A 24638-nucleotide genomic window follows, 5' to 3' on the forward strand; every position below is an offset into this window, starting at 1 on the left:
ATGAACTTTCATGTCATAATATGCATATTCCTTGCAAAGAGTTATTAGATTATTGAATGATTTGGCTAATTGTCAGTTTTTCTGTTCCTTCAAGCGCATGTTTTCCATGTGCTCCAATGCGTATGTAAAATTGAAGGGTTATATTCAAGGGTTTCATTCTAGTGTCAACAGTGCATTTAGATTTATTGTATTATGTTTAATATTCACAAAGTGGCACCACAAACCACAGTAACCTATTTTTTTTCTTAACCACCACTGTGGCACCAATTACTGTACCTTTGTCAGTTGCTCCAGCTTTTGATTTTCATATGATAATACATTACGTACACTGTGAGATCTGTTAAAAAGTAAAACTGTGATTGTAGTGTACATGGCAATTAACATAATGATAAATATTGCTAAATTGTAACTTCCCCCAAAATGTTTATCCATTTGAGATCAGCACCAGATAAAGTACAATTTTGCTCTTTGTTAGAAATTCTCATATACGTACATTCTAAATGATTGCTATATCAGAAATTTTTGGATTTCAGATATGGAAACATCATATCAACAAAGGCCATTTTAGACAAAAATACTAATAAGTGCAAAGGTGAGTTTTAGATATTACAAGTTGTAGTTGTTATTGAATAGGGAAACCATTTATTTTTGTAGCAGATTGGGAGTGTCAGTTTGAATTTTGCCAAAAACTGTTAATCTTGAAGACTTTAATTATGTAAGCTTAAACCACCATCGTAGGAATAGTAGGTCATTGATGTGCACGTTAAAGTTCATGAAATACAAAGAGTAGATTTTACATCTGTTGTAAATTGAAGGAATTATGGTAGAGTATTATATATGATTTAGCTTTGGTTGTTTAATTCTAAAATTGAATTTTGAACTGTGGATTAAGCAGTAACACTCCTCAATCCCATGACCTTGTATTCAGGTCTCTCAAGACACGTTCCTGATGTCATTAGATATTAGGGGACTGATATTGACTCATTTTTGGAGAGATCATACAACAGCAGGATTATTTTTTAAAAAGTGGTTAATGCAGTTGTTCTTAGTGTTGCTGCTTCTCCTCTTTGAGAGATTCTGCCTACAGTTTTCCTTGCATGGTACATGAGATTGTGCAGCACTGATTTTTGTGGTTCCCATGGTGTGAAGTTGCATTGGTTTTAGGAACTCTCTTTTAATGTATTTCCCTAGGTCTTGTCCTACCTTACTATTCAACACCTTTAACTTGCATTGTACCAATTTTAGTCTCGATTAAGGCTAACTCTGTTTTGCAAACCCTATGATATCATTAAGGGGAGCATTTGGTTTTATCATGGTATCCAGTGCTGTGGGCCACGAAGTGCCTCTGAAATTCTGCATTCACTCCCACAAATCACTTATGTACAGCCTTTCCTCTTGTTCTCATTCAGATGGGTCTAGGTCGACCAACTTTTAGTGCCCAAAGGACACTGTCAAGCACTGTTCTCCTTTGGGTGGTACATAGAACATGTCCAAGCCACCTCTTACTCCATCAACATTATCTTAAATCTAAATATGGAACTTATGTCATTTCCCTTATGGTATGATTTTCCACTTGTGCAAGTTAATTTATGAGTAGTCTGGCTGTTTATTTTGTTCATGTTCCATCTTTTCACTTGTCTCTTGTGCTTCACACACTATTGTGCTCCCAAGGTAACAGTTATGCTCTACCTCTTCTAAGACTTGCTCATGTATCACCACCATATATTCCCAAATCCCCTTTCTTCTTCAATATACATATAAGTTGTAAATTTTAGTATCTTTCATGACACCATCTTTTACATTCAGTGTACATCAGATTCATTCTCCTCCACGTTTCCCATAACAGCCACATGGCCACTTCCTTGATAGTATTTTTTCATTCAGTCCTTTCCTCTCTATTCCATTCTTCCTCCTTTTCCTCATATTTTGCTGTTAACGCTAGGTCATTTGCAATAGAAGCCCTTAGGTACCCACTTTTGTGCACACCTGTTATGCCAGAGTAACATCACTGATGTGTTGTCTCTTTGGTACTTTCTGCCTTCAAATTGCCTCTTTAATTATTTATCTATCTGATAATAAAATGCTTTTAATGATATACGAATAGTATGTGGCAAGTCACTTCATTTATGTGAGATACATTCTTGTAGTTGCATCATTATAAAGACTGCATCTGTTGTGAATCTCACTTAGCATGAAGCCAAAAATTTTTTTATATAGTTTTTCACAACATACTGAAGACATCTTGTTTTTCTATAATTTTTATGCAGTTCATTTCCTTTTTCTTCCTTTAAGAGGTTTTCATATACTCTCATGGGTTCCAGCTTTCTTTTTTGCTTTGATGCTACCTGATATTTTGCTATTCAGTATGTTTCATCTTTGTTAGGGTCCTTTTAACCTCCTTAGCTATTCAGTTCTCTAGTGGTCTCCCTTATTTTGTTGAGGTCTGCCTCTTCATGTCCATTGTCTTCATTCAACATTCTGGTTTTGTAATCTCGGGCTAGAGTTTGCTTCCCTGTCAGGAAGTGAATAGTGAGGCTGTCTACCAGTGGTTACCACCACAAGTGACATCGTGGTGGGGAGTTGGGGTCACCTGGCTGACATCCTCTCATAGCCTAGGGGAGGACTGAAATTGACAACTTTGACTTTGACTTATATCAAAATTCTGTGTCTAGATTTTCAACTTTAATATCTCCATTTTCTTTTTTTTATATATACAGTATATATTTACTTTGACCCCTTTACATTTGACTATCTTTCCCAGGTCACTTTGCTATCCTGAATATTTTCTGTTTTTCTGCTGTGTTGAGATTCTAACTCCATTACTAACAATTCTTTCTTGCCCATGTGCCACCTACCCTTTAGCTTTCTTCTTCTCTCCTTGTATGCTTCACTATCTCCTTTCATGCTTTTCCTTAGCAACATTGTTGTGGATCTTCATTCCATCACCACATTTTTAAACTTTGGGCTTACATTAAGGATAAGGATTTGTCGTTCAGTTGGAGTAAAAGGTTATGATGTTTGACTGAACATCATTAATGGATTTTGGTGTGTTATAGGATATGGTACATAATATTAAATTAAATGTCTTCGCACCCACTTCAGGTACTACACTTGTGAACATCTTTCCTGGCATTTACTGTCTCAATGCAGACTGGCAATGTACCAAACCTCTTCATGGTTTTTTTTCTCAGGTTCATTTCATCTACTAGCCCCTCTGCCAATTCTTTCATACTTAATGCATAGAATTTTATGTGTATGGCTACTGTGGACAGAAAGATATTTTGAGATGAATTGCTAAATTGTGCTAATGATACAAGCTTCTTGCCAGATTCTTGATAGAAACTATGTAAGCTTGATCTTTGGCTCATGACTCCTGCCCCAAAGAAAGTAGCCTCATATTATTAGGTACAGAGCTATACACTGAACCTCATTATCCCAGGCTTCACAAACTGACCTTGAGTACAAGCCATTATTATGACTACAACTAATATGGAGCCACTACCTTGAGTTCATCCCTTTCCTCTATGGGAACTTTCCTTTCCTTCATCTTCATGATAGATTTCTGACTAGTTAATAATATAATTCTCCAGAAATGGAAGTAAGTCTCATTAAGTTAACAATGCTCATGCAAAATTCTGTTGTCTTCTTGCTAAATCCTTTTTAAACTATTCCCTACCAGTTGTCATTATTTTGCTAATCTATTTTTGACAATAGGTAAAAATGACAAGCAAACTGTTGTCTAGCTTTCAGTAATTGACATATTACCTAGTAGAATGTCATCTTTAATACATTTTGGGTGTTTATAAGGGTCTGAAATACTTTTAGGTGTGACAGTTGCTTGAAAAGAAATCGTGTCTTGGAACTTTGATATTAAATCATAGCAAGTTCAAAAGAACTTTACAATTCCACTCCATTGTGCACAAAAACACACCACACAGTGAAGTCAGATCAGCTTGAAAGTTGAAAGATGCCACTAGTCAGCATAAAATGATAGTAGTTAATGCCATAGGTGGAAACCATATAGGATGGGATTTGTTTATGGCATTGAAAGAATTATTATGGTGGTCTATTTTAAACAGAGATGTCAGTGATAATAAATTTTTTTTTTCTTAAGTTAGTACTGATTAAATTAACTGTGATTATTCAGTCTTATATTAAAACATTGATCATTACTTAGATGAGACAACAGTATTTATAGCAAATCATATCAATTTATAGATCCAAGCTCTTTTAATATAAGTACGTACTTACCTTATGGGAATCTGTAAGTGAGAATAGGAAATTCAGTTTAATTAAGATGGAATGAAGTACTATTTGCTTTAGAGTTACAGCAGTGTGGAGTTAGCAAAGTTCTATTTCTCTTGACAGACTTCTACAACTGTACCTTAAGATTATAAAATTGGTTTTCTTTCAGGAATTGTAACTTTCTCTTATTGGTTTATTCAGTTAGAATATTTGGTTATTAATGTTATCAAAGTAAAGTAAAAATTTGGAAAATAGCCTCATATGTTGGAAAATGGGTTAACTAAATAAAATTCGTTCTTTACATCATTAGTGTTTTCATAATTATATAAAGTGATAGTGTGGTAATGTGAGCTGTTTTGATATTAAGGTAATCATCATCATTATCCAAGATGTGCAGGTTAAGCCTTAAGAGCCAGGCTAAAAAATCAATATGCAGCACCCCAGGCCAGGTGAACTTTGAGGTCAGTCAATTTAAAAAAAAAACATTAATGGAAAGAGGAAGATATGCAGACGCACAAGGTGTAAGAAAAACATTCTAAATAAATTTTCCCTACCTTCTACAAAAAGTTGAAAAAAGTTGAAAATGACTATTTACAAACATTGTTGGGCCTCTTTTACAAGACATTTGTAAATTTTACCAAGTTATACATGTTTTTTCTAATATATATTTTATTGTGTAAAATTATAATTAGAGCTCATACAATATCAAAACAGATAACTAAAATCAGTAACAAATTGTGAGTTATTTGTAAAATATTTATGTAAATATGCTTAGTTAGAAGATGCAGTATTTTTTTTTGGATTACACATGTCTCTTCTAATATTTCTTTGCACTTTTCTTACCAAATTACAATTATAACTGACATACTGTCATAAAAGATAAGAATTAAAATGAACAGCAACCCCTGGGTATATTTATGAGCAAATATATAATAAGGTCATGTGAGAAAGAGGCAATACTTGCTCCCTTGAAGTAAAGATCACTACTAGCTCATGAGCTACCTACTTCTTGACTTTAGCCTGTCTGAAGGTTGCCATTAGTGAATTTATGGACTATAGAAGCAGTGGAAAGTTAACCGTCTGATTCCTTCAAATCCATGGCGTGTAATATTGATGCTCACCATGACTGGATCTGTCCATTAAGGGTTAAAAGAATAATCTTTTTATATTTTACCATTTCATAAATCCTTTTTTCTAATCTTCAGTGCTTTGAGTATGTCCACAAAACAGATTTGTAAGAAATTCCTCTATATTAGGGAAAGTTTAATATGCTCTAAGAACAGACACTTTGGCTAAGTTAAACTAATGATAATGATAATTATTATAGTAATGATAATAACCTAATAAGATATGTTGTAAATTTAAAGGTTATGGGTTTGTGGACTTTGAGTCTCCAGCAGCAGCTGACAAGGCAGTTAAAGGCTTACAGGCAGCCAACATTCAGGCGCAGATGGCCAAACAACAAGAGCAAGACCCAACTAATTTATATATTGCGAACCTCCCACCGCAAATGAATGAAGCAGAACTGGAACAACTCCTTGCCCAGCATGGACAGGTTATATCTACTCGAATATTAAGGGACAATAATGTACAGTCAAGAGGTGTTGGTTTTGCAAGGTAAGAAAGATTTTGGATGGATTCATTTTGTTTCATTTAAATAATTTTAGATTGTTTTGTAGAGGCAATAGGTTTTTTACTATTTTACCTTTCCATGCATGATAGAAGAGTATATTCTCTCAGCCTGTTTGTGATAGACATTGGGTAATTAATTGATAATTTTGTAACAGGAGAGCCACTGTTGTGTGGGACAGTGTATTTATATACATACAGTCTCCAGTTTACAACAGTTTCGGTGTACAACGTTCTGACATAACGACGCTTTTCAATTATATTCATCAGAAATTATTTCCAGTTTACAACGCCTGTTCCAGGGTTACAACCCTGATCCGACAGAAGAAATATGACTCCAAAAAGACAAAGTACTGTACATATATACTTGAGTAATATTCGACTTCATGTAATGTTCAACCCCATTTTCACTGCATATATTAGGATTTTAGCACATATCCCTTATAAAGTTGAGTTTTGATTCTGTCAGTAAGCCTAGGCTATGTTAGCAATTGCTAATGTAGCCTAGTGCAAGGTTCTGACATCTGAAACTAGAAGCTAAAAGCTTAGGATATGCCTATAAAATGTATAGATATCAGTATTATACTCAATTTAAATAATTATTAATTAACTATAATAAAAAAAGCTTCTAACCTTTGTATAAATATCATTATATACTCATTTCAAATAATTATTGATTAATTATAATAAAAAAGCTGCCAACCTGCTTTTGTTTACATCGTTTTGTGAACACTACCAAGAACCGAAAGATTGCTAAGCAACCACTTTTAACTAGCGCACAGTATAGTAATCATACATTTTTATTATCCCTCTTCAACCACTGAAACTACCAAACAGTATAATAACCATTCATTTCTGTTCTTTAATCTATCTTTATCTAATGGAGATACTGACAGCTATAATGAAACATATAATAACATTGTAACAGAAGAAGAATTCTAGAAAATATTTGCTAGCTTTGATGAGAGCAGTCTTTAAAGTAATTTTCTGTTGTACGATATTTAATTCACAGATATTTGTTTTTTTTTATTAAATGTATTACACAACTAAGTTTTTCAATTTAAAGCATCATTTTATCAAAAGAATAAAAAAATATCAGCTGACAAAATACAAATGATGGCTAATACTTTGTTTACGTTTGGGAAATGAAGGTTGCGCTTATTATAGCCTAGAAGAGCGATAACTGTAGAAACAACAACATAATAAAAGATTCTCAGATAAGTAAAACAACATTCATATTTATTGTCGTTATTAGCCCTCTTACGCCGATTGGACGTATTAAACGTCGAGTCAAAATGTCTCCCGTATGCCGATTGGACGTATCATACGTCGGCTCAAAAAAGTTTTTTTAAAAATTCGCGGAAAAATACTTATAGGCCTACCAGCCGAAAACTTTTGTATCACGCGCCTTGGGGGATGCTGGGAGTTCACGGATCAAGGCGTTGTTTTGTTTACAATCGCTACGCAGGCGCGCAAGCGCGAATTTCTTTCTTATCGCACTAAAAAGTATCAGTGACACATCTCGGAAATTATTTCGTCACTTTGACATAATTATTGCACCATTTTAAATTATCCTTTACATGAAGTATTATATATGAAAATGTGCGCAATTTCATGCACAATACAACTAAAAAATACTCATGATTGTAGCTTTTATCAGTTTTGAAATATTTTCATATAAATAACGATAAGTGCAAAAATTTCAACCTTCGGTCAAATTTGACTCTACAGAAATGGTCGAGAAACGCAATTGTAAGCTAAAATTCTTATCTTATAGTAATATTCAATCATTTGCCTTCATTTTGCAACAAATTGGACGTCTCTAGCACAATATTTCGATTTATGGTGAATTTATGAAAAAACTTTTTCCTTACGTTCGTGCGATAACTCTTCCGATAAATTTTTTCGTGCGATTGTCCTAATGTTTGCACCCTTTTAAATTTGCCGTTACATAAAGTTTTATACATGGAAATGTGCGAAATTTCATGCACAATACAACTAAAAACAACCCATGGTTGTAGCTTTTATCAGTTTTGAAATATTTTCATATAAATAACGTTAAGTGCAAAAATGTCAACTTTCGGTCAACTTTGACTCTACCGAAATGGTCGAAAAACGCAATTGTAAGCTAAAACTCTTATATTCTAGTAATATTCAATCATTTACCTTCATTTCGCAACGACTTGGAAGTCTCTAGCACAATATTTCGATTTATGGTGAATTTATGAAAAAAAAAAACATTACGTTCGCGCGGTAACTCTTCCGAAAAAATCAGAATTTTTTTGTGCGATTGTCGAAATGTTTGCACCATTTAAAATTAGCTGTTACCTAAAGTTTTATATATGAAAATGTGCGCAATTTCATGTAGAATACAACTAAAAATGATTGAAGGTTGTAGCTTTTCTCTTTTTTTGAAATATTTGCATATAAATCACGATAAATAGAAAAAAAACCACATTCGGTCAAATTTGACTCTACCGAAATAGTTGAAAAACGCAATTGTAAGCTAAAACTCTTACGGCCTAGTAATATTCCGTCATTTTTCTTCATTTTGAAACAAATTTGAAGTCTCTAAAACAATATTGTGATTTATGGTGAATTTTTGAAAAATATATTTACCTTCACTCCGCGCGCCGATTCGCGGCCGCAAGTCTCCGAAATACGTACATGGCATTATCCTAATATTTGCTCGTTTTCATATTAGCCTTTTTATAGAGTTTCATATATCAAAATGTGCGCAAATTCATGAAGAATACAATAAAAAATAGTTGAAGGTTGTAGCTTTTTCCATCTTCGAAATATGTGCATATAAAAAATATATATATTAAAATTTCGACATTCGGTCAAATTTAACTCGTCCGAAATGGTCGAAATCTGCAATTCTAATCTAAAACTCTTACAGTATTGTAATATTCAATCATTTGTCTTAATTTTGAAACAAATTGGAAGTCTCTAGAACATTATTTGGAATTACGGTGAATTTTTGTGAAAATAAAATTTTTTTACGTCCGCTCGTTACGAAGTCGTACATCATTTTGTGATAATATTTTTCCGGTGTTGCTTTTATTGTTTTACTATGTATTATATATCAAAAGGATTGCAATTTAGTGTACAATACAACGAAAAAAAAAGTAACTCGTTAGCTTTGACCGTTTTTTGCACAGCGTGATTTGAATACAATTATCTATGAATTGTTTTTTTTTCGCTACCATATATCGCATTATTTACATATGATAATGATATTATTTTTCATTTCTGATGATTGCATACTAAACTTCAGGCAATGAAAAAAAAATGAGCCAAAAATGAACTCTTAATCTTCAAAACTAAGCGCGCTGTGATTTTTTGAAAAAATTATTTTTTCCGGTTCCGCGCTCACTCCAAACCGGCGCCGGCATACAGGAGAGGTTTTGATTTTTAGGGCTTCGGCGTAAGAGGGTTAGTGTACAAAAATAAAAGTTTGTCGACTTCTGTGGAGAGAAATGCTACTTTGATGATTTCGTTGTCGTCAGGAAATCCAAAGAATATGGTAGGCTTTGACTAGTCCCTAAAGTCTGCACTTTTCCAATATAGAAACAACATAACAAGAATAAAAGATTCTCAAATAAGTAAAACAAACATTTGTATTTATTGTCTGTTGTTGGGAAATCCAAACCCTCGGCTTATCCTAGTGCCATACTCTTGCACTTTTACAAAACTAGCCTATACCATATGTAATGTTCAGTCCCAAAATTTTAGCCTTAAAATTGTTATTTAAATATTAAACCTTACAATAGTATATACAGTAAACAATATGTGAAGTTTTTTTTTATGAAAAACACAGTAAAAAATGCAGTTTACATGGTTTTCAATATACACCCAAAGCATTCAAAGTAAGGTTTTCTTAGGATTTTTGACAATTTTCAACAATTCTCCAGTTAACGATGATTTTCAGCTTAAGACACATCTCAAGAACAGAACCCCCGTCGTAAACTGGGGACTGCTTGTAAACCTTTTTGTTGAGAGACTTGTAAACTTTATTGGTGTTCTTCAGTGTTGAGTTTTATTCTTTGTTAATGGCAAGTTTTGTTTTGATATTTCTATTGTAAAATCAGTTAATGAGATCCATGAGACAGCCTTTAGTTGGATTAAAGGGTACCCTTTATTCACATTGTTATTGTAATGCTCTTGAATAGGTTACTGTTAGTAATAGGTTAATGTTAGTACTATAGAATATTTTGCAATATTGCTTTTGTGTGATAATCTGGATGTAATGCAAGTTGTTGAATTAGAGAGTAGTCAGTATGTCTGCATGCTACCTTTTCCATTGTCATATATTCTTGTTTCATATGGTTGATGGGTTTCCACACCGACAATTTTCACCAGTTCTTGCTTCACCTTATCTCATCACAAAATACCTCTCAGGAAGACAACACAATTAGAGCCAGATGTTTATAGGGCTGTTAGCACTATTTTGTCAGCTTTTTATCATCGTTAGGGTACCATGTGTATTTCATTTGGTAGTGGGTGTGCATCAATGGTTTTCAGTGCTAGATTAGCTGTGGACTGTTAGTGTCTCCCTGATGAAATCGGGTTAAGGTTCTCCGTATTTTCTTGCAGTTCAACTTGTTTCTGATGCCATTTTCAGTTGTTTGGTTAATTGTGTTCTAAATGTTAGTCATGGTATTGTTAGTATTCAGAAATTGAACTCAATTGATACGGAGTAAGCCCACAGGATCCATTAACATGAAATTCAAGCCATATATGTATAGTGCATCAAGGATTCAAAACTCAAAACCCTGGCTGTTGATTATTTACTTTATGGTGATTGTCATCACTCCCAACACTATGCAGAAGGTGACTGTATGTTTTTCCTCCACAATACTCAGTTCAAGAACATATAAACTGACAAGGTTTGTATATGTAGAAATATAAAAAAAATCTAGTTTTCATAATTTTAAGGACTATAAGATTTATATTTCAGAATACGTGGATTACAAGTTTTTCAATATTTTAGCCTATATCCATCCTTATTAGACAAGACTCATTATAGTGGCTTCTTCAAATGAGCCAGGTTACTCTCCTGACCTGCTCCCCACAGTAGAATGCAGACATGATTAATATTGTATTCAAGTTTAGGATGATCAGTAATTTGCACATATGTAAACACATGTTAAGGTACAGTAGAAACCCGGACATCGATCATATTAGAACTCGAAATAATCGGATTTCAATGGAAAATTTTGAGTAAATGTTGCATCTGAGCTCAACCAAAAATCCAGAAACCGACCCAAGGAATCATATGATTTTTGTAAACAAAAGTGGTTCGGTCAGTCGCCGCTAATAGGCTGTTCCCATGCTCATTTGGTGAGGAAAACGGTAAGAACCGCAATTGAACTTAAGATTATTGAAAATTCTAATTTAAGAGGCATTCTGTGACAACCTTAAAATGCTGTGAGATTTTTAATGATAGGTTAACCCTTGAAGTGTCGATAGTTATGTCAGTAGTTGGCTACAGTCACAACTAACAACAAACTATCAACACTGTAAACAAAACATTTGTAAAAAAAACAGTTAATTACAGCAATTACCATGGATAATTACCATAATTAGACATTAGGATGAGCAAGTTCTCACTTTTTTACAAGAGTAGGATCTCTATCCATAATTCTAAAAACCAAAAAGGTCTATAAGCCTAAACATAAATATTTTCTGGAGAAAATGATAATTTGAAATAGTATGTTATTTGCATTCGATATTGTTTACATTCTCAAAATATCGGCTGATTGAGTTATCGATATCTTCATTGCTATTACACTTGGCTGGTAGAAGATATGTAATTTAAATACTTTTGGGATTGTATAAGCGTTAAGTGTGATTTCGCTAGTTTTGAACGTCAATTTCGCCTGTGCGTTTTTCTTATTCTTTTTATAGTGACAGCAAATGACGTCAGCAGTCAGCTGTTCCTCGATTTTGTTGCTTATGTCTGTACTGCAGGGTTACAATTGCTTCATCTGTAATTTAAAACACACTCACACACACACACAGATAGAGAGAGAGAGAGAGAGAGAGAGAGAGAGAGAGAGAGAGAGAGAGAGAGAGAGAGAGAGAGAGAGAGAGAGAGAGGTTGTTACGCTGACACATATTCATTAGTAAAAGTTGATAATATTTGTGTATTGAGAATAATGTTAATTTTAATAAAATCATTGTTTTAGTATATCTAATCATATTGCATGTATTATTACTATATCGAATTATAATACAAACAGAGTGATCTGCCATTTGCATTCTGGTTTTGTTTACGTCCTCAAAATATCAGCTGATTTCATTTTACCAACATGATCACTGTCTTTAGATGCCGAATAGCCGAATGGAACTTAATTTACGAAAGAAAGCTGGGTTTATGTCAGTTTCAGACAGTGCTTTTGCCTGCCAAAACATTTTGCAGTCTGCTCATTATTCATAATTCCCAGACGTGCTTGACTTACAAAAGTTACAATGCTCGTAATTCTTAGCTCCCAGTCATGCTGGACTTCGACCCTTGTTTACTAAGGGGCAATATTTTCTTGGTGGTATTTTATGATCAAATTACGTAAAAGGTTGGTGGTATTGATAGCTCCCCAGTTATCCTTAATAACGGGATTCTTTCCAGTTTAAAGGAATACATTTATGAGGATCCACTTCCAATGGGTATTACTCCGCCGATAATGATGTCACATAAAGCACAAAGCGCCTATGAAAAGTGCCCCTATTTTACAAGGATATTTTATGAGAAAAAATTTAATGTCATAACATGTACTGAAAGATATTTTAAAGTTATTTTGTATACAGTATTCCGGTAGACTGTATGATGGTTTGTTATGTCTGTTTACGGCTGCTCACGCACTAGCTAGCGACTTAACTTAGGGAATTTTTCTGAAGTTTATGATAATAAATATTATTTGGCTTATATTTAATATTTTATCAATCTACTGTAAGAATTAGACTTGATTTTCAATGTTTATTATTGGCAACAATAATTATGCCTACCCCTTACCTAGCCTAGCTTATGGCGTTCAGTCAACCATCGTATTATGGCCGAATTGGGGGTGCTTAGGAGGGCAGTTTTTTACCACAGTATATATTTAAAAATGAAGAAAGTGTATTGAATGATATTTTATTTAACACTGAACTTATTTAATTATAATTTATGTGTATTTTTGGGTAATGTTTTATATAAAAAGGCAAGGTTAGGGTAATAACTGGTGGTCAAGAACAGATTAATCCATTTTCAGTTATTTCTTATGGGAAAAATTCATTCAGATCTCGACGAAATCACATCTTGTTGCTTCTTCTGGAAAGAATTAACATCGAGGTCTGGGGCTCTACTGTATTAGTATAGGTGAAGTCCAAGAAAAGAGTCCAAGTAATATTTCTTAAGAAATGAGAAGCAGACAGGCTCAGTTACATATCTTGTTCAGTAAGATATGCATTTGTATTTTAGGATTAGTTGTTTGCCAAGCAAATTTATCCAAAAAATTTTGGGATAAAGTTAAAAAGTACATACATATTCTTCTTGAGTATTTTTATTTTAAGAAAAATATGAATTATCACAAAATATTTTTGTTTATTTTGAGCTCATAAATATTTACATGAATTTTGAATTGTATACTTTATGATGAACTGCCACTTACATGATTATCATTGCCTTTCAGAATGGAGAGTAGAGAAAAGTGTGAATTAATTATTCAAATTTTTAACAAGAAATTACTAAGGGGAGCGAAAGAAGCCCTTTTAGTAAAATTTGCCGACTCTGGTAATAAAAAACGGAATCAGTATAAGACTAAGGATCAAGCTAGTTGGGAACGCTCTGAAGTAAGTGACTCATTGATGAAAAATTTTTTACTTACAATGATTGCAGCACATTCTCCCCAATCTACAGGTTTACCTTGGGTAGGAAGATGGGTTTTATTTTTGCCTACCAAATATATAGATTGTTTGTGGTTTATTGTAAAGTAGCTCTTGTGGGTTAATGACACATACATTTAAGAGGAAAAATTCCTTTCTTCTTGTCCCATGGTATTGATAAATATTATTAGTTCTATACATACTGGTACTTCTTATTTGCATAAGGTTTCTGATTCATGAATTTGATAACTTAGATTAATTTTTAAAAAAAGAATTAATGTGACCTAACTTCTTTCGCAGCCTATTCCAGTGTATGAACAGCCATCTTTACTTCCCCAAAATGGTACCTTAATGCCCTCAGTAGCCCCCGGTACATTCCGGCAGTATCCCCCGTCCCAGGTGCCACCATATCAGCTCCAGCCACTTTACATTATGCATCCTCAAACACTGCAGCATATGGACGTATCGTCTGTAAGTCAAGTCGCTTGTGTGCTTGCTAGTGCATAAGGTTGTAGTTGGACATAATCTTGACATATCTTTACGTCACCCTCACATTTTCTTTCAATTATACTTGCTCTGTTCCTCTTCCACTTCTGACCAGCTCCTGTATGTAAACAGAACAAGGTGGTTTTAATATATATTCATTATGTATTCTAGACCAGTTGACCTAACCAAAAATATGGCTTTAATGCTTTCTGGTGATTGAAATATTATGGAGCGCTATAAATATAGTCTTTGGAAATAAGTGTTGAAAAATTAATTTTCACATTCAGCTTTGTTAGAGACTAAGAAACTGAAACTATATTGAACTATTATCTGTAGCTTTACATATAGTACGTGAAGACGGGAAATTGAACGAAGGCTACAATTTTCAAAACATCCGCAAGGAAAAGGAGAAGTTTGCACTTTTTATGTTCCAATTTGTCCTTAAAGAAATAACCCAAATAATAAATATCTAAAGGTGTTTACACTTTGAAATAACTAAGGGTATGATATACCGTAGTTGGTTTTGCTACATTGTTGATGTAACACTAAAATTTTGCAAGCATTTATCTCACTAATTTAGCCATGCTCTTGCTTATAAACAAGGTTGATTATTCATATACTATTAGAATTTCATGATAAAATACTGTAACTTATTTACGTCTGCTAAGTATGTCATAATTTAGGTCTGTTTTGTTGTTTCTTTGTTTGCTAGTAAGGCTAGTTTCTTGAAGGCCTACCCACACTAGTAAACAGTGTACACAATCATTGCTTTGGCATATTCACATCAACTATGCATCTGATGTCTAGGCCTGTCCCTATGTCCCTAACGACGCTCCTGATTGGCTGTTGATAAGCTAATCACAGGGCTGGAAACTCTCGGTCTCTCTCGATAGTTTACATAGGCATGATATATGTTTCACCTCTCCTGAGGGATACTTTTGAAAGTCGTATCCCTCAGGAGAGATGGAACATGCCTGTGTGAACTCTCAAGAGAGACTGAGAGTTTCCAGCCCTGAGATTGGCTTATCAACAGCCAATCAGGAGTGTCGTAAGGGAGTGGCTTAGACATCAGATGCACGGCTGATTTGAATGTACTATAGTACTACATATATTGTATGTGATTTGTAAGTTTACCAAAATTATAAGAAGTACTTAATGTAAACAAGTGTTCTTTCTTGTGATTTTCACTGACCCTGAATTAATTGCTTGACCATGTAATTTTCAGTGATCTATTACTCTTTTATATATTATATATATATATATATATAATTATTTATTTATATATATAGATATATATATATATTATTATATATTATATTATATATATATTTATTATATATATAATATATATATATATTAATATTTATTATATATATATATATATATATTATATATGTATATATGTTAAGGAGTAATAGATCACTGAAAATTACAAGGTCAAGCAATTAATTCAGGGTCAGTGAAAATCACAAGAAAGTACACTTGTTTATATGTGTGTGTGTGCGTGTGTGTGTAGATAGATAGAAAGACAGATATATAGATGGGTAGATAGACTGATATATGGGAATGCAAACTACTGCCAAGGCTGGGTATTTAAGCTTTCAAAAGGTCCTTTCTGCAAAAAGTTAAACATTTATACATCAACTTCTGCCTCCTTTATGCTTGAATAATTATAAGATAAATAGATTTGTAGATCATAATAGTATAATGTATTAAATGTATTTTATTTGGTATAGTAACTTGAAGTTTCTTATCAATTCCAGCAAATGATGCAGACGACAATGGACACTAGCCAAATTCCTTATTCGCCTGTAATACCAACTTTGACAACTCACATGCAACAGTTGCATCTAACACCTGGCTCTGTAAGTTTAATTTTAAGAATTTTCATATATACAGTGTTCCACCCGTATTCACGTGGGATGGGTACCAGACACCCCCGCGAATAGCTTAAACCTGTAAATAGTTAGAACTCTCCTCTAAAATTGATTACATCTGCATATCTTGAAAGTTCAAATATCAAATGTAAACTTAAAGTATCATCCTACATCAAATATACCATTGAATTGGTATTATTAATTTAATTTCAAAGTCATATGAAACATTTTACCATTAGAAATATATAAACAGCCAATAACAGAGAGAGAGAGAGAGAGAGAGAGAGAGAGAGAGAGAGAGAGAGAGAGAGAGAGAGAGAGAGAATAACTCCTTACAATATCAAAAGACTGAAATGAACTTCTATAGGTAACACTTCTTCCCCTCCCATAAATACATATATCTTTTCAGAAGAGAGAAAGCTAGTGCTGAACAAGTAACTATTTGTTTGTCTATCAATTCTTTTGCTGAGAGAGGAGAGAGAGAGAGAGAGAGGAGAGAGAGAGATAAAAGAAGGAAGAAATGGAAACACCTTATGTAACATCCAACATCAAATTTACCTTGAATTATTTTCATATTACTGTATTAATCGTAGAGATTGTATTAATATAATTTCAAAGTAATCTTAAACATTAGTGCCCTTAAAGGTATATACGTACTTCTAACATTTGCAGCCAAGAGAGAGAAAGTTACCACTATTACATACGTTATCTTGTGGAGAGAGAGAGAGAGAAAGTTGCATTACAGTATTTAAAAGAATGAAATTTAAAGATTATTGTATTTAAAATACTTGCATATGAATTTTGTAATTACATTTAAATTATTATTGTTATACATATTATAGTATTATTATGGGAAAATATTAATAATAAACTTATTACATACATGTACCATAAAAATTATCTCATCTCACTGAGAGAGATAGAGAGTTGCATAAAAACCATTAAAATTGTTGACCATTATATTGCACTGTCCCCCTCCCGTCACATTACTTGACATATTTGACAGCTTCGGAGCTCCTCTGGAGTTGAGAGAAGGTAGGGAAATGGACGCAGAGAAAGACAAAGGGAAGAATTTTAATTTGAAATTACAGTTTTATTATTATTATTATTATTATTATTATTATTATTATTATTTGAAAATATTAATAAACACATACATCTACCATAGAAATTCTCTTTTCTCGTTAAGAGAGAGGAGTTATTCTTACTTAAGTGAAATGGAAACGTTATTTTTATCTCTAAAATAATAGCATGCACAAATTTTGTAACTATTATTATTATTATTAAAAACTGAAAATATCAATAAACATACGTATTACATACTAGTACCATAAAAATTCTTTCATCTCAGTAGAAGAGAGAGAAAGAAAGTGAGAGAGCAAGAGAGAGTGTTTATCTCTCTGTTCTTCCAGAAAATACTTCCAACACTTCCAGCGTGGCAAAAGGGAGAGAGAGAGAGAAAGAGAGAATCCTTATTTAAAATAGTGAAATGGATAGATTCTTGTATTTCTTTGAAATACCATCACATAATATGCATTTTGTAAATACAGTTATATTATTGTTATTATTTTATTATTTGAAAGTATTAATAGATATATAGTACAAATACTATAAAAATTCTCTCGTCTCAGTTAAAGAGTGAAGGGATAGGGAAGGAGAGGAGAGAGAGGGGGAGGATGGGAGGGTGGAGGAGAGAGAGGAGGAGGAGGGGATGAGACGAGAGAGAGAGAGAGAGAGAGTGAGAGGAGGAGAGAGAGAGAGAGAGAGAGAGAGAGAAATTACATGAACACTTAGTGGCAACAACACAACAGCTCCTCCCCTTCCTGTCACATTACTTGATATATTTGACAGTTTTAGTTCCTGGAGTTAGAGAGAGAAGACTCAGATTGATATATTTGACAGTTTTAGTTCCTGGAGTTAGAGAGAGAAGACTCAGATTTCCTTCATTCTTACATAATTTTTAAAATTGATATGCTAAAATTTTGCTAATTTGCTATAGTATTTTTTTTAATGAAATGATATTGCGGTTTACATTAATATTAATATTTGAAAATATTAAATCATTTATTTATCATGCAAAAGACACATGAGAGAGAGAGAGAGAGAGGAGAATTATTTTTATTATGTGATATCATTTAATTTTAATAAACTTACTGATACAGTATTAATCAATAAAAATACTTTAAAATTCATAAATCATTTTTGTATTATAAATATTTATTTAGTCATGAAAATAACATCAAAATACACTAATTAGTGATTACTTTTGTCGGAAAACCCAGTGAATAGGCGAATTTCCCACAAATAATGGGTAGATGTGGTCCAGCAGGAAATCCCAAATCTGTGATTCCGGAGAACTCGAATATGGGGGCCCACTGTATATAAGTCTTTATTATGTAGCAAAGAAACATTTATAGAAATTTTATGTGATGACCAAGTGCTGTAAGTCCTGGAGTAATAATAGAGTTATGATGCTTAGATTGTGCAGTAATGCTGTTTTAATCAGTAAAACACCTCATGATATATTAAGTTTGCTCAATAGAATATTCATTTATCTAGAGACACTGAATTCAAAATAAAGGATGACGTAACTGCATAGGGTTATTATGGTTAAATATCTTGGAACAATATCCAGTGCAGGTTATCTTGAGTTCGAATTAAGTGAAAGACTAAGAGCAGCAAATTGGATACTTTTTAGGCTAAGCAAGATTAGAATCAATACCATAAAGGAAACTGTGGAAGTTCAATATATAGATGAAATAATGTTGAAAGGGGGATGGAGAATAGCAGATGTTATCATCAGCTGAGCTCTTATGAATACTATGACTTATCTAACTATAGAGATTATTGTAGGATCAGAGAAAATGTGAGTCATAAAATAGGGGAAGCCAGACCAGTAGCAGATGAAAGATAATTGTTTAATGAGGAAAAGGAAGAGCAAGATAAGGAAGAGTGGGAGGGAAGAGCAGGAAAAGGAGGACAAATGAAGTAATCTTAGTAATCCTTGAAGATTGCTCACCTGTGCCTGAGTATGTTAACCCAAGAAACCATTACCTTGGCTAGCTTAGAAATCTGTCAATTCCAGCTTACTTTGTGTGGTTAAAAATTTAAACAAATTATCTTCCAAGGAGGTCAGCATTGTGGGATTGATATTTATGAGAGTAAATTGGAGAAATGAGAGGAGAGAGGGTGGGAAGGAGTGGAAATTTTTGGGAAAATTAATCACAAGAAAGACAAGAGCATGAAATTTTCCATAGACTATTGTTTGCAACAGTATTGAAGGCAATGATAAGTTTGAAATTGATCATTGTGACTTTTAACATTAGTGTCTTAAATTTGAATATCAGTGTCTAGATTTAAGTTAAGTATAGGAAGTTCCTTTTATTTTATCTTGTTCTTTTGTTCTATCTTGTTCTTGTTTCTTTATTTTATCTTGTTCTTTTAGGTTAATTATTGAGCTTTTTTAATTAAAATCATAAATTTACAGCAAGGAGGGTACTTAGCAAGTGGGGGTTATGCAGCTTCACCATATGCACCTATGATGCAACATATGACCATGATGGATGAAACTGCTGCCCACTCCCCTGATGAATACCAGCCTTACCCCACGACCCCTGGCCCTGTTCAGTGCCCACCACAACCTAAGTAACAGTGTAAGTAAGAGCAGACTGTGAAACAATTTTAGCTTTTTATATCCTGTACTGTTTACAAACAAATGAAAATATAGATATCTTGAACATGTGACTTCAGCATTCAGTGGGTGAGGTTTGGTTCACAGAAGGACAAAAGCTTTCAAAAGTGAAGAATTTAAAGGAAAATTATTTTCATTTTAGTGCTTTATTACAATTATGCCATCATTTTAAATTTTTCATCTCGTTCTCGAAGTATACGCTCATTGGTGTCCTTCATTTTGCTTTGATTAAGTATCGATTAAAGTTATATTGATAGTATTTATAAAAGAATTATGTATAGCTTGTGTGTAATTTGGAACCACCTCTGTTCTTGCCCCTTATGTGGCTGCTGTACATATTCATTGAAATTCCTGTTGTTTTCCTGTTCATTTTTACCTGTCCAATTAAGTAGGTACGTATTTCCAACGGCCCTTTTGGCGTCAAAACCATGGCATATGTTGATGCTCCAAGAAGGGGTCTATCTCACATTGATAGACCTTAACTGGCAATGGGTATAATAAAGAGAAAAAATATGTTCAAGGGAATGCACATCATCAACCTCAGAAGGTGAACCATTGGATAGGTCTTGTACAACAGAGAATCCATGTTTGCCAGTTCAGCAAGACCGTACTATCCGTACAGAGCATCTCCTAGGTACCTGTCTCCAGTGACTACCATGGAACTCGCCCTAGAATAAAGGTGGTGGTGTCATCATTGGCAGTTTTCTTCATTGCAAAACTGTTGAGCCTATGTCAAGAGCCTCGGATGTGGTAGAGTGTCAGAAGTGGAATTTTGCGACCTCCTACTAGATTGACATCCCTTCGACTGCAGTATGGTATCCTTACGAATGGCAATAGTAGATTTTGCCAGAGTGAGATCATAAGTCTTGGTCCAAGACTAGACTCCTTATTGTTCATCAGTTAAATACTGGTGTTTCAAGAATAGGCTGAGGCTGACAATTAATCTTGATGTTGCAGACCTAGAGGAGCATTTCTGTAAATGATGTTGTGTCCTGTAGTGTTCACAGTTCCTCTGCAGGTTCCCCACCTGATAAAACTTTCTGCTGGTTTTCAGTGACTTTTGGTGAAACATAAAACTTGACATATGTATGTGTGTGAATGTGTATAAAGTGTAATATATATATATATATATATATATATATTATAATATATATATATATTACATATATATACATATATATATATATAATAATATACATATATATATATATATATATATATATATATATATATATATATATATATTAATAATATATGTGTGTGTGTGTGTGTGTGGTGTGTGTGTGTGTGTGTGTGTGTGTATGTATGTATGTATGGTATGTATGTATGTATGTATGTGTATATATATATATATATATATATATATATATATATATATATAATATATATATATATATATATATATATATGTAAGTATATATATGAAGTATATATATGTATTATATATATATATATATAATATATATATATATATATATAATATATATATATATATTATATATATATGTAAGTATATATATATATATATATTATATAATATATACTATATATATATATATATGTATATATATATATATATACATATATACACATAATACATTAACATTACATTACCATACATACATACTCGTGTACCATGCGACTTTTGGAGCTAATTTTAAGGGGGTTGCATCAAACACGAGGTACAAGATTAAAGTATGTAATAATCACATATTAGTATCGTAGGATAAAATACAAACATAATGGATGCATCTTTTCCGTGGATCTTTTAAAAAGTTATGCTTTACTGGACTGCAGCCAATAATATTGTATGTAATTTCATATTACTATTTGTTTGTATTATAAAATACAAACATAGCAATCAGTGTTTTGGTTTGGAAATCAGCTGAGGATGATTGCGAGGTAAGTTTATTTTGCTGCATTGAAGTCAGATCAGAGCGATTTTCTTGCTTCTAGTTGGCGCAAATAAATCTCAAGATACTCTATCGATGTTGGAGAAGGTTATTTTGTTATAGGAAGTGTTTTCAAGTTGAAATATCATTTGAATACATAGCTTTGCAAACAAAATTTAGTTATTTTTCTTGTTAGTAGATGGCGCTGAGGGCATTTTTATTGCATAAACGAAAATCAACAGTGGTTCCGATGCCGTATACTTACCTCGAACTACTTAATAGGAGAATCCTGGATGTCAATCTGGTAACGACCAGAAAATCTGGTTACCCCTTCCACACTTAGCCAGGTACATACCTTGAGGGTCGAGGCTATGCGACTGCGACCTCCTTCCTCAGTGCTTTCCTGGTTGCTGACCTGTCTACATGCATCAGCTCGTTGTCTGTGTGCCGGCCCGATTTCCTTTGTGTGTTTCCCTTATGTGTGAGAGTCTTCTCTCCCCCATGCGTGTGTGTATGTTTGTGTGTGTGTGTATGTGCGTGTGTGTACTTTCTATCATGGTGCCCAACACTCCTCAACGCCGATGTCCAGCCCTTCAGAGGATAAGTCATGTGGGGCTTTCTTGTCGTTGATAAAGATCGACCCCCACTCTTTGTGTAACTCGTGTCATGGAGGCCCCTGCTCAACTTGAGTCCACGTGTCCAGAGTGTGTTTCCTGGCCTCCCTTCCAATGGACGTTGGCCTTGATCAAGAGGAAGAAGAAGAAAGTCAGGTCACTAGCGAAGAAGTTTCGCTTGGAGGAGCCCTTATCGACGAGGCCTGTCCCTTCTCCAGTGTGTCTGCCTAGGTCTTCTCCTGTTCCCATCCAGCGAGGGGACCTAGGTGAGTTCGTTCCTGGGCCTCTGCCCATTGCAGAGTCTGTGTCTACTGTACAGGTTGTGCTGCCCAGGGACGATGGCCTCCTGCGAGAAGTGTGGTCCCGCTTCAACCTGTGGGGCGCTCCTTAGGCTGAGGTGTTTGCGTTGGTTCTCCGCTCAGTGTATACGGCGCACCCCGCTCCAGGGAGTGCAGCTCTCCTCACTCCGGGTAGCGAGGCTTTCTCCACTCCAGTGAGCTTGGCTCACCCCGCTCAGCGGCCCACAGCTCACCCCACGCCAGTGCGCATGGCCACGGAGCAGAGGGCTCCATCCCCTTCCGACGGGGTCTTAGGAGTTCCTGTCCTGGTCTGGTTCCCTTAGGATCCCTTTCAGATCCCCCCTCCAGGAGGATGATTTCCAGGACTGGGAGATACCCCCACTCTTTCCCGGGGGGTCAGACCCGAGGACCAGGATGCTCCCCCAAGGTGAAGCTCCCCCAGTGGATGTTTCCCCAGACTGGGCTGGTCTTCAGACCCTCTCCCCCTGGTCCAAGGGCAAGAAGAGCAAAAGGAGACTGACTCGGATAGTTTCTCCCATAGGAAGAGGAGGAGAGCAAAGTGGAGGCGCTGTGCTGGGAGGAGTTGAGCGCGTTCCTCCTCCTCCTTAGGCCGCTACTCCCATTCTCCATGTCGTAGCCAGGACCGCAGGGGTCGAAGTAGGAGCGGCAGCTGTCGAGATGGTTCACGCCACCATGGTCATCGCCACTCCTCGTCCAGTTGGTCCCCGCGGAGGGCCCCCAAACTCGTGGCACCCGTGACGGCTCCATAGGAGGGGTGCTGTGCTCTTCCCCCGGCTGTTCTACCTGCGGCCACAGTGGGTCCCACCTTGGTACCGGCATGCCCCGTGACAGCTGCTCGTACCAGGCAGGCTCCCTTCCTTGACGTTCCTCCCTCTCCTTCTGCCCAGCAGAGGAGGCAGAGCAGCTTGGTCTCGCCGGCCGGGGTCGGGGGGCAAGTCCAGACTGGTGGGTGCCCCATGGCAGCCCCACCTCTTCGGTCCAAGGCTCCTTGTTTAGGGGAGCTCCCGTCCCCTCCGGAAGTCCTTGGTCGGATTCGCCTTGAGCCACCGGCTTTTTCCCCCCTCGCCCGCGCAGGCCCCCTCTGGCCATCTGGAAGGTGATGAGGACGAGGCATTTGTCCAGGACGCCCTCCAGAGCGCCTTAGAAGGACAGGACGCCACGGACAAGGGGTCCACCTTTAGGCAAGTCCTAGCCCTGATTAGGGCCAAGAATCACCTACGCCAGGAGGTCCATTGCAGTAGACTTCCTCCTGGGCGGTCCTAAAGAATCTAAGCCCTCTCTGTGCCTTCCACCGGCGGTTAACATGTCTCGGGCACTAGCCCACGAGGACCAAGTGGTGGCAGGCCATAGGAACTCCTTGAGGTCCCACAGGCTCTCAGCTCCTTCCGGCAGCCAAGGCCAGGCAGAGGAGACCATGCTCCGGAGGGCTTCACTGTGGCCCCCAAGTCTGTAGAAGGGGCCCTTACCTCCCTGGCACCAGGCTTGTTGGAGAAGAAGCTGCTGGCAGGTCTAGTCTCTAGTCTCCTTTCCCCAGCCTGAAGCCATGGCAATGGAGGCCACAGCTTGGGCTAGGGTCCATGTGGCCTCCTGGTTTGACCTCTGGTCTGGGGTGGTAGTCAGGTTCGTCATCGAGCACGACTACTTGAGAGACGAGGTTGAACTAGCGAAGTTCAGGAGTTGGCCCTGTCAGGTGGGAGATCAATCAGCTTCCTCACCACTCAGTCCATCACTCAGTGGACCAACTGGGTACTCCAGAGGAGGGACGCGGTCCTGGCCAGGTTACCCAGGAGCCTCCCCAACAGAGAGGCCAAGGCCCTGAGGAACTCCCTGTTGATGGGGGTCTCTCTCTTCCCAAATCAGGTCGTAGAAGAGTCCTTGGAACAGTGGAGGAAGGCAAGCCAGGACTCCATCGTATACAAGACTTCCGCCTTCAGAAACCCTGGCCAGCGAAGGACTAAGGAAGTCCCCCAACTGAGGCCCCAGAGCAAGCACGGAGCTCAGCCCTCTTCCTCAGAATG

General features: G+C 35.8%; 1 protein-coding gene across 5 annotated transcripts in view; it reads left to right on the plus strand.

The window, feature by feature from the left end:
- LOC135200333 (RNA-binding motif, single-stranded-interacting protein 1-like) overlaps positions 1-24638 on the plus strand; it is a 264070-nt gene that overhangs the window by 228755 nt on the left and 10677 nt on the right. For 4 of the 5 annotated variants that reach the window (XM_064228898.1, XM_064228900.1, XM_064228899.1 and 1 more), the window contains 6 exons: positions 534-592; positions 5613-5862; positions 13548-13785; positions 14041-14211; positions 15990-16091; positions 19591-19756. In XM_064228898.1, coding sequence (XP_064084968.1) covers positions 534-592; positions 5613-5862; positions 13548-13785; positions 14041-14211; positions 15990-16091; positions 19591-19752 — 982 coding nt within the window. In that variant the 3' untranslated portion in view covers positions 19753-19756. The remainder of the gene's footprint in view (positions 1-533; positions 593-5612; positions 5863-13547; positions 13786-14040; positions 14212-15989; positions 16092-19590; positions 19757-24638) is intronic. The other variant, XM_064228902.1, reaches the window with a different exon arrangement.

Source organism: Macrobrachium nipponense, chromosome 26 (assembly GCF_015104395.2).
Source record: "Macrobrachium nipponense isolate FS-2020 chromosome 26, ASM1510439v2, whole genome shotgun sequence".
NCBI lineage: Eukaryota > Metazoa > Arthropoda > Malacostraca > Decapoda > Palaemonidae > Macrobrachium > Macrobrachium nipponense.